The 11,476-nt window shown below is 34.0% G+C and overlaps 1 protein-coding gene across 1 annotated transcript; it reads right to left on the reverse strand.

Annotated features, from left to right (window-relative positions):
- Positions 1 to 480: 480 nt before the first annotated feature.
- On the reverse strand, positions 481 to 4,713 carry LOC111383910 (cationic amino acid transporter 6, chloroplastic-like). The gene is made up of 5 exons (XM_023008101.1): positions 4,198 to 4,713; positions 3,889 to 4,108; positions 3,443 to 3,791; positions 3,053 to 3,287; positions 481 to 1,091 (listed from the first exon to the last, which is right to left on the reverse strand). Exons 1-5 carry the CDS (start codon positions 4,697 to 4,699, stop codon positions 523 to 525), a joined length of 1,875 nt encoding a protein of 624 aa, XP_022863869.1. The 5' UTR covers positions 4,700 to 4,713; the 3' UTR covers positions 481 to 522.
- Positions 4,714 to 11,476: the final 6,763 nt, after the last annotated feature.

The following is an 11,476-nucleotide window of genomic DNA, read 5'->3' on the forward strand; positions in this document are numbered from 1 at the left end:
TAGATTTCTTGTGTTGCCTACATATCGTTATAGTATCTCACTAACTAAAATGTCCTATTTTCACCTTAAGCTACAAGAAAATTTGTGGCCAATAGTGGTTCTAAACATATTCTTCGTGTTCTACATTACACCAAACTATTGTTGTGGGAGTCGTCGGCCCACAAGGATATGTTCGAATTCTCGGATGAAGAATATTTAATGGATACAAGGCTGTGACTCAACAATTTGTACGATTGACGTTCTACCTCATTTTTATTAGGATCGTAGACTTGGTCCATGCTAGGTCGATGTCTGAAAAAAACGATACCTAGTTGGTCTTGTCATTAGTTATACGTTTATCTCAAAGATTAAACCATCCACGTGTCTGAATTAATTCAAATTCATATTTCCTTGAATGCTAAAATGGACCCATAAGATTCTCTATGAATTATGATGGTGCGCTCATACAACTAAAGGAATTGAAATATTCTTGGACGCTATAAAGTTATTGAAAAGAAAAATGATTTTGAAATTTTTTATTTTTTACGCTTTGAGAGCGTTGTCATCACTTTCAACGGATTCCTTCATACTTTCTCCAGTCTTTTGACTGAGAGTCCCAACTTCGTCTGCATCAAAACTTGAGTGAACACTGTACAGAACATATACAAGCACCGAAAGGCCAGAAAGGAATCCGAATCGAACGTAGGATGCTCCATCAAGAGAACCCAACAATAATATGTTGAGGAAGATGGATATGGATGGAATCCATGGCATCAAAGGCACCCCCCAAAACTCGGGCTTTCGGGCTTGTGGGACCATGAAATGGAATACTTGTAGAACTCCAATTGCCATAGCGAAACATGCCCCGAGCATGAAGGCCTTGGGCTTACCTGATGGCCCGAAATGCCAGAGGAGGGTAAACATGACAGAAGTGAGTGAGAAACAGGACAAGAACGAAATGGTTGGCCACGGATTTGTCGTTCCCACTATAACATAACGCCTATATATCACCGCATTTGCCACCATGTAGAAGACAAACAGCGTCCCTATGGATACGAGGTTCAGTAGGATGTTCATATCAGTAAAAAGGGCGATTGCTGCTGTGAAGAATCCTGAAGAGCATTTCCAAAGTATGAGTAAAAAAGTAGGAAAGAACTAATATAGAGCTCTCATGTAAACAAAGTTACATAGATAAAAAAGGGAAAATAGAAAAAATGGGACGGTATCTTCTTTAAGTAGGACAACCACGAAAGGAACTTATTAATGGAAACAATTATCTAGAGGCCGTAGTCTTCAACAAAATCTTCAAAAGTAAGTTAGGAGCAGCAATGAATGAATAACATTCTCCTGGTGATCCTATATATACTAAGTCACTCTTAGCGCTAGCTCTACCAATTTGAGAAGAATCATATGATATATTTTTTCCCTTTTTGCAAATAAACTTTTTCTAATCATCTAAATATTGGTGTCATCTCGTATCCACCCTGAAAGATAAATCTTATAGCTTTCGGCATTTACTTTTTTATTAGGTCCTCCATCAATATCAAAATTGCTAAAGCAATAGTTTCCTCCACTAACTTAAAGAACACCAACTTCCAGTGCTAATAAAAGATAGAAGTTTAAAAAAATAAATCAACCACGAAGTTTATCTTATGCTCAAGGCCCGTTTGACATAACTTTTGAAAAGTCGAAAGGAGCTTTAAACACCCAAAAGCTGCATTTGGACAAGTTTGGCTAATTTTTTGAAAGTGCATCTTCTAGTTGGAAGAGTTTTTAGAAAACTATTTTAAAACTTAGTTTCCAAACGAAAATTAATTTAACTTCCTCTAAAAGCCATTCTACAGAAAAAAAAGCAAAAGATATGTCAAACGAGCCCTTGATATGATTTGATTCTACTTTTTCATAGCCGAACCATGCTATCGTTAGTAGTTGCAAAGCAATCCTGCCTTCATCATTCGACTCCTAAATGATGAAAGACAAGCTCAAAGAATATTGATCTCAAATTGTGGGTGTCTCTAAAATAATACTTAGCCCCCATTCGCTACAAAAATTTTAAAACTCATTTTTAATAACACATTCTTTCAATAAAATATTTTTGCGTGTAAATTCATAATTTTTTCGTATTTTTTAACCACACATTCTTCAAAAATTACTTTTCACTAAGTTACATCAAACATGTCCTTAGTAAAATAATAGAGTGCTTATTTGGCATATTCTGACATGAAATCACTTCACGTACTATTTTTTCAAACACCTAAATGAATTATGAACACTATTCTCAGTACAACTTGTTTGTTGTAGTCCACTAGCAAGTTGCATAGACCTATCAGAAAGAGGAAAAGAAATCAGATTTATGGAAGAGAATAGAATGGTCCCAACGAAAAATAGTCAAGTTCTAACTCCAATATTTCAACCTCCTAGGGAATTTGTTCATGTCCTTGCAACCAAAGATTGGCCCCACCAAAATGAGAACAAAATCTTGAGATAGACCAGAACCCCCTATTCATACCTAGGCTTCTGACTGAAATGGTTCTAAATGGACCCATTCCAGTTTACAACCTTGTCTTCTCACGCTAGAGTCCCACATCAGATCATGGGCTTTTAAGTACATTGTGCACTATAATAAAATGAGTTATGCCACTTGTACAAATGTATTTCACAGATTAGTTTATAGGTAATGAGTTGGCAATTTTTCATAGGCTACTTGGACAAGAAACAAAGTTAAAGGGGGTTCCAGATGTTATTAAGTGCAAGGTCCAGTTAAAAGTGCAAATGAGTCTATCATTTAACTCATTTAATGTCATCTAATGCCATCTAAAATTGATTGTAACACCAGTAACGCTCCACTTCACATTAATAACGCTTGAGCCCTACGTCGACATGTGGACTTATAAGTCATGTAACCCCTTCTTACAAGGGGTTAATAAAAATTGACACCATATATCATATTAACAAGAATAATACTATCTAGCACTTGGGTTATCAAAAAAATAATAATAATAATAATAATAATACTATCTAGCACCACTAGACGGAAGAAAAGAGGCAAGATTTATCAAGTGGGACAACGTACCAAGGAAGGCAGAGGCGTTGACAGGTGTAGAAGTCTTAGAATGTACCCTCGCAAACCATGAAGGGATTACGCACGACCGTCCTATTACACACATATAGCGTGCCTGCCCCAACATCGCCACCAAAAGCGACGTCAAGATCCCAAAACTGGCCCCCACTCCGATAACATTTGACACCCATCTCCACCGCGAGGATCCGAGCTTAAATGCTACAGAAAACGGCGAATCTGGATCTATCTGTGTCATAAATATACAATCAACCACCACATAAACTTTCCACAAAATACAGTTGTTGACAATGATGTCATTATTATCTTCAATAGTTTCTTGGAAAAAAAAAATTAAAAAAAAGCATTAATATTGTATCCTGATTTCTTTTTGCCATTCAAAACCTGGTCATAAGGGAGGAGGGCGGACATTGAAGCAGCCATCAAGCAGTAAAGAATAGTGACGAGGAAAACCGAGCCCGAAACTCCGACCGGGATATCCTTAATTGGATTTCGGACCTCTTCAGCCATGGTTGAAACAGCGTCGTAACCAATATAGCTCAAATACACCATAGCAGCACCATTAAACACGCCAGAAGCACCAAATGGAAAAAACCCACCATGACTTTTCGGGCTTTTGGGTTCGGTGAAATTCTTCCACTCACCTCTACAGAACCCAACGACTATCACGAAAACTATGAACAAAATGTGCAGAATAGTTAAAACCATGTTTAACCATGAGCTCTCTCGTGTACTGAAAAAACCCCAAAAAAATTAAGATTAATGGAGCTGGTATAAAGTGAAAATGATGACAAAGTTTTGGTATTTGAGAAATTTTACAATGTGTAGACCTGTGGCATATTACGAGGGTGAGGAGTAGGACCACGGCCACTGCAACAATGTCAATTTCATTGTATCCTTTTGGTATGCCATGGATGGTGAACCTCAAAGGGGTAGTTGATACTCCCAGAGCGGTACCTAAATAGGCTGTGAAACCTCTGGCCACCGCCGCATTTGATAATACGTAGTCTACTATTAGATTCGCACCTGCTAAGAAGGCCAAGAATTCACCTGCAATGGCATATATATGTATTTTAAGACGAGGAATAAGGAAAGGTTTATGATTAGTCATTCAAATTTTAGATGAAAACGTAACGGACCAAAAGTTACGCGTATATAGCTAAACGCGCCGCCGGCAACGGGGAGGTCCACTGCGAATTCTGTGTAGCAGAAGGCAGAGAGAAGAGCGCAAAGTCCAGCAATGGCGTAAGAAAGGATGACAGAAGGGCCAGCAGAATATCGGCTGGCGCGACCGGTGGTGACAAATACTCCGGCGCCGACCATACCGCCGATGCCGAGGCCAACTAAGTCATACCATCGGAGGCTTCTTTTCATCTCGATTCCGGACCTGGCTCGAACCCGATTCGTCTCTTCGAAAGAAGTCGAGACCGAGAATGCCCGGCGAGCCAAACGGTTCGGAGTATCCGAGAGTGCCCGGAAATAGGAGTTTAAGCTAGAGAAAGAGGTGACAGGGCTGTTGCTATCCATAGGAACCATCACACTCTCTACGTGTGTGTGTTTATATATCTCTGTTTTAGAGTGCAGAGTGCCAAGTGCGTGCGACGGTTTCTTGCTTTGTTGCTTAGAAAGAGAGGAGGACATGGAGAACGGCTGGCAATATATTGAGTTCACCATGGAGATGTGCTGTCATTTTATTGCCAATTTAATTAATTCTTGACATTTTATTAATTTACTGAGTTAGTGGTAAAGTTAGTAAAGATAAATGTGATAAATATATTAATTATTGATAACATGTTAAGAATTAATTAAATAGACAGTAAAATATATAATATAATATAATAAATTAATTTAAATATCACATTAAATGATAATTATTTTTTGAACAATTATAGTCTTATTATGATTTAATTATTTAAATAATACCTTATTTTATGTTTCTTAATATGTTTTTAATTTATTTAACTATTCAGTTACCATCAATGTACAAGTACATTTGACAAATTCATTTCAACCGTGTGTTTTCATCAATGAATGAATTCATTATTATTAATTCTCAATTAATTAATATTTACATTCATTTAATTAATATTCATCTTTATTTGTACATTTCGGTGTTCATAATTTTCCAATTATGCTAATTAACTTCCAATTTTACTTATATTTGAAAATTAAATAAATAATTTAACATTCATTGTCACGAATATGTTTGCTAGTATTAATTCTTCATACACTACTTTTATAACATTTATAAAGTATTGTAGCTTCTCTCGAGACATAACTCAGTGGTGTAAAAGATGGAAGTGAGATAGTTTTAACCTTGTTGGCAGTCGCAGTGTGAGGGTTCGATTTCTGATATATGGAATTGGATTCTTTGTGAGCACCAGTGTACGGACAATCTCTTATTCCTTAGTCTATTGGAACACATCTCGCCATTTACCTTCCTAATGATACTCTAGGGGCAGGCGGGCCGGGGCCCTCAAGGTTAGGGTTCAACCTTATAAAGCATTGTGGCATGTTTAACGTTGACCAGTGGACGATTAAATTGGACAACAGATCTTTACTCTAGAGGTTATGGTAGGGTAGCGTAGATTAGTGAATTATGAGAGACACTCACGAGACTGATCAGCATTGGTTGGATAGTAAACAAACGGCCACTTGGTTTACGGGAGGAACCGAAACTTTGGGACGACTTTTAAGGGTCCACAAGATTGTTTGCCATATAGACATTGTGGGATTGGATAAAGATTCAATTTAGCCCCTTTTTAGATAAAAATTAAATTCGTAGGTTCTGATAAATGTTGATAAAATGAATAATTCTAATATTGTGAATCTCATAAATGGAGTTGTTGAAATTAATGGTTAAGTTTGACTTCAATTTTAATATGACCAAAAGAAAGAATTATGCAATACTTTGTTTACACATTGTTAGCATATTTGGATAAGCTTCCCATCATATAGTAGTACTAGTTTTTAGCATCACAATAGACAATACTGTTGCTACGTGGATGAATGTTAAACACTAGTAATATTACGCAGCATTATTCATAAATTTATTTAATTGATTATGTAAATAATAAAATTCTCGCAGTCAAAGCAAAATGATTAATATATAGCTTATAAGCTTAGCCAAACATGCTAGCCATTGTTACTTTTTGAAAAATGAAATATTAAAATACAGATTTGAAAATAAAATATCTAGAATCCCTTGCTAATATAATCTAGCTCAATTTTTGGGATACTTGTAGCTACGATTCCAAATATTTCATTTTTTTTTTCAAACTTTATCCAACTTTTATTTATGTCATTCACAGTGTCAAAACTTTTATTTTGTTGCAGCAGAAGGCTAAATGGACAGAATCTATCTATTTCACCATTAGTTGATGAGAGAAGTTGACTCGGATCATATTCTGACCACTATTGAAAGGGTAAAATGGTAATTTTATATTTTTTTTATAATAAAATAATTAACGTAAGTAACCAAAAAATGAAAAGAAAATTTGCCCCCCACGCCCCTCGCCAATTCATCTCTCCACACCTACTGTGTGGATAATACTATTCGTATGGTTTCAATGTACATAATAGATGACATCTCCCCACACGCAGCGGATCCATCCATATTAAAACAACGAGTTAAAATGAGTTACTGTACACTCATGTTGACAACCCACATCACAAATATGAGAGGGCTCTAAAAAATGATGTAAAAAGTGTTGTATTTGTAGAACAATTGATAAACAAAAATGCTACATAAACTGGTTCAAAAATAGCGTAGACATGTGTCGAAACATGATTAGACACTTTGAAAAATAAAATAAAAAAGCCAACTACTTTCTAACAAATGAGTCCGTCTCTAAATTCCTTTTTTTTTTAGCTTTATTTCATAATAAATTATGTGTGGATCCCTCCGTATGAGTAGGTGTCAACGATTATGGATACGAAAAGTGTACATGCAGTACTACCCACGCGCCCCCATGTAGCATCAGCGTCACCACCGCCTTCCCTTCAGAGATAGCAATCAAGACGTCGTCCATGTACCTGAATTCATACGCAAAATTACTCCCTGACCCTTTCTCTATTTCCCACAATAAGCAGTTATTATTTCTCTTTTGACTTACTTCTTCACCTTTTCTTATGGGGTCGGCCAACAAAAATCCCCAAATCAAATGGGTTCTAGACAATATAAACATGCCGCTATGGTAATGGTGGAATGGTTGGTCTAGTAATGGCAAGTCGCTAGCTTCTGAAAGTCCAATTATTTAGTAGACTGTTTCACATTCTTGGAAGGCATACGCTTTGCTAGAGCCTAGAGCTCACAATTTGGACATCTTGGTGATGGAATCAGACTCTGTAAATGCTGTCAGAAACCTCATATCCAAGTGCGTGATCCCGATTGCTGCATCGCCAATCTGCTCCCACGTTTTCTCAGCCATTGGACAAATACCCTATTGCTGGTGGGGTAGGATACATAAAAACCCGGTCTCGAAATCATTGGATTCGTTGAAGAAGCAGTGACAGGCTTACAATCTCCAACTTCTGTCGTAACAGGCGGCAAAATTGGTGGCTCCACCGCAAATCTACCGGCAACTTTCTCAATAAACCTATGTAAAGAAGTGAGTTCATCTTTAGGCTTTTCACTGGGTTTCAAGGTTTTTAAAGCAAAATCCACGGGGAATCCATAATGGGAAAGAGACGTTGCTGAAATGCATCTGCCATTAAAAATGTTTCTTGAATCTTTAGCAGCGGCCGACGGAGGTGGCAATGGGAAGCAGCGGAAGTTTGTGAGTTGTTAAGCGAGGAAACCCACTTGAGGAAGAAGATGAAGTGCGGGTGGTAGTACGTAGCTTTTCTTTTTCTTTTTCATTTTTGGTTAGTTAATAATTATTTCATTAAAAATATAAATTTATCATTTTACCTTAATAATGGTAAAAATATGGTCCAACTCAACTTTCTGATCAAGTAATGGAATTCATCCAATTGTCCTTCTGCTTTAACGAAATACAAGGTTTGGATTTATGTGTGACACAAATAAAATATTTGGATAAATTCTATAAAATAGTAAAAGATTGATATCGCAACTACAATTATCCCTAAGTTTTTCAACCAATATTCCTCATCTTCATCAAAATAAAGGATAAATCTTGTACATTGAGATCTAGATGGTATTTCTAGAATCACGTGCTAATATAATGGTCCCGTTTGATACACATTAATGTAAAAATAGAATGAAAAATATAGTCTTTACGGACCCTACACAAAAGATAAAAAGTAAAAATGGTGACTTGATGTGATGGATAACGATCATATTTTTCATTTTAATGGACAAATAATGAAAAACAAACGGGGCAATATAGGTAAATTTTCAAATCCAGTATTCCTCCTCTTCTTCAAAAGAAAGGAGAAATCTTGTACATTAAGATCTAGATGGTCAAAGAAATTCTTATGAATATCATTTTAATATATGAAGATAATTCGTCCTTATCTATATAAAATGAACTTTGGTATGTTCTTTATATAAGTAGTAACTGAGATAGTTATTATTGCATTTAAAATTTAGTAACGTAACGTAACGTTGACTCGAGTCGATATCAATAATCTTGAAAGATAAAGAATTCATGCTAGTAATCTTGAAAAGTAAGACCGAGAAAAAGGGCCGAAAATGCATAGGAATACTTAGAAAATGTAGAAAAAGGTGAATTTTTTTCTTAGAAGCATTCAAATAGTATTTGGCCAAAATACTAGAAAAGAGTAACAATTCAATTATCTTCATTCGACGAATTAGAACGTGGGATTTGTAATGATTTTTTTGTAAGCTGTCAGCCGTGGCAAATAAATATTGTCCTCAAAAATTACTTTTAAGTGGGGCTTCAATGTGTGGACCTTGGAAATAATGAGGATAAGCATTCGTTTGCAAGTTGTTAGGATAAGATTAGTCCAATGGTCAATAACTTATAAGAAAAAGAAAAATGCTAAACGATTCGCGTCGTTGATACTATGGATGACCGTTCTCTCACAATCAGGCGTGAGTTTCACGTCGAATTAAAAACTATTTCCCCCCTTGTATGTATGTGTGTCACCCGCGCAGTTATTCTAGCACGATTCAATTTACAAACACTTTTCAATACTCGAGGACAATTCTCGAAATAATAGAGATCATCAAAGTAAATATTCCAGAACCATAAAAATAAAATTGAATTAATTGTTCTCACTGAACTAAAGTCACTATAGTCGTAATTCATACCTATTTAAATATCAGATGAGCTTTGAGAATATTTACACTCGTTCATATTGATTCATCGTTTGATCTGTTTGTTCTTTTAACGTTAATACCTCCAAACAAGAAAAAATTGAGTTAACATGTCATTGACAGAAGAATATTAAAGAAAGATAATAAGAGCTCATAAATTGACAGAAGAATATTGAAGAAGAAAAACGTATGAAGAATTGTCTTTTGTGTTATAGAAACGATTGGAGTCACGTGTAGACAAGGCACAAACTCGTAGTCTTTGCACGTGATCTCGTGAATCTCATCACGCTAATCATACAAATCTGACTTATCTTTCTTAAATTTTACTCTACTTTCCTGCCTAAACTTTCAAATTTCAGTTCAATTTTATAACATTTAATAAAAATTGGGGAATTATTTTAAATATTGCAGAAAATAAATAAATTAAGTTTTCTTTTTAAAAATTATAATATGTTTTTTCTTAAAAAAAATAATCATAAACTCGCACAGTAATTTAAAACTACTTATGTTTTTATCGTATTAAAAATAAAATTATTTTAGTAAATAATATTAAGCACATGTTCGGTTAAGCTAAAAAAATAATTAAAATCTAAGTTAAAGTCAACAATTGATTTTAACCATATATTTCATCAACTTTTATGAAATTCTACTAAAAATCTTATTTTTGTCTAACCAAACAAGGACTAAAACTTTCCCTTCTTTTTTTCTTCTTAAGTTCATTTTTCTTTACTTTTGACTTAAAACGGCTGTATTATTTTTAGCTTAAAGGAAATAATTTTTACAACTAATATAATGAAATCTCAATAATGAGTTTGTCAAATTAACTTACTATTCAAAAAATTATATATATATATATATATATATATATGGACAAGATAATAGAGAAGACAATTAGAAGAGGAATAGATATCTAGTGTGTATTTCATTATAACAATCACTCCGGGATTTTATAAGGTTTCAATGTTAATTATAATATCAATATAATACACTTTTAAAGCAACTAAAATTTATCCAAATACACTGATTGACTAATTATAATTATTAGTGATCTCTTTAATCAGTGGATGCATCTAAATAAATTGTTTAAGTCGAATTATCTTTTGTGATGATCTAGATAATATAATGATGCATTATATTTATTAGTTTTAGCTTCGTAATTCCTCCTATAATGTTGAGAAAATTGTCCATGTAAAATGACATCTGACAAAATTGCGTTATAAAATATCACCCATTAGGACTTAAATATTTCATAAGAGTTCAAATTAAACATGTATTCTCGACATTCTTTAACGTCTATCTCGATACACTATACTGTAGGTGTAGGATTGTACATATATTGCACTATAAAAAAATCAGTAGATTGGAAACATTAGTGTCTGATCATAAATAAACTATAATACAGAGAATTTTAATTTTGACATGATGCATATAAGTGTTCCCTATAAGAAAATGGGAAGAATTTTTTCTCTATAGTCATCATTTAGAAATTAATTGGAAAAGTTTGACAAACAATAGTACTAAAACCATTTACGGTCATTTCATTTAAGATTTATTAAAGTTTGAAATTTAGATTCACAGGCATTAACAAAATGTATGTCATCTTTCAAGAGTTCTCATATTCAAATGTATTTGAGGGTTCATTTGTCAAGATTTTTAAAAGTCAAACTATTTTTAAAAATTTTTGAAAGTGTTTGTCTCCCCGAAAAAGTTTTTAAAGGAAATTGATATAAGATAGCTTATTTAGGAAGTTGATTTGTTTTTATAAATATTAATATATAAAGTTGTATTTTTTTAATTGTAAAAGGAAATATTATTAAGGTTTAGAGGTGAATGACAATTACATCCCTGCAGCCCTAGAAATAATTATTATTGTATCCCTAATTCTGCCCTATAAATACAGGGATTTGATTCTTAATAAAACAGACAAGTCTATTGACTTCTTTCTGTTCTCTTCTCCTTTCTTCATTTTCATAATAAGTTATCAGCACGATAGTTTAACTTTTCAAAGCTTAGTAAAGAGCACAATATTATAATTAATATTCTTGAAAAATATTATTTGCTCCTAAAGAGCATAAATTATATTTTTCGATATTTCAGAAGAATATTGACGTATTAATCTTGAAGAACTCCTGAAGCAGCATACGTTTCGAAGAATATATTATTTTAGTGTTTAT

The sequence above is a fragment of the Olea europaea genome, unplaced genomic scaffold, assembly GCF_002742605.1.
Source record: "Olea europaea var. sylvestris unplaced genomic scaffold, O_europaea_v1 scaffold279, whole genome shotgun sequence".
Taxonomy (NCBI): Eukaryota; Viridiplantae; Streptophyta; class Magnoliopsida; order Lamiales; family Oleaceae; genus Olea; species Olea europaea.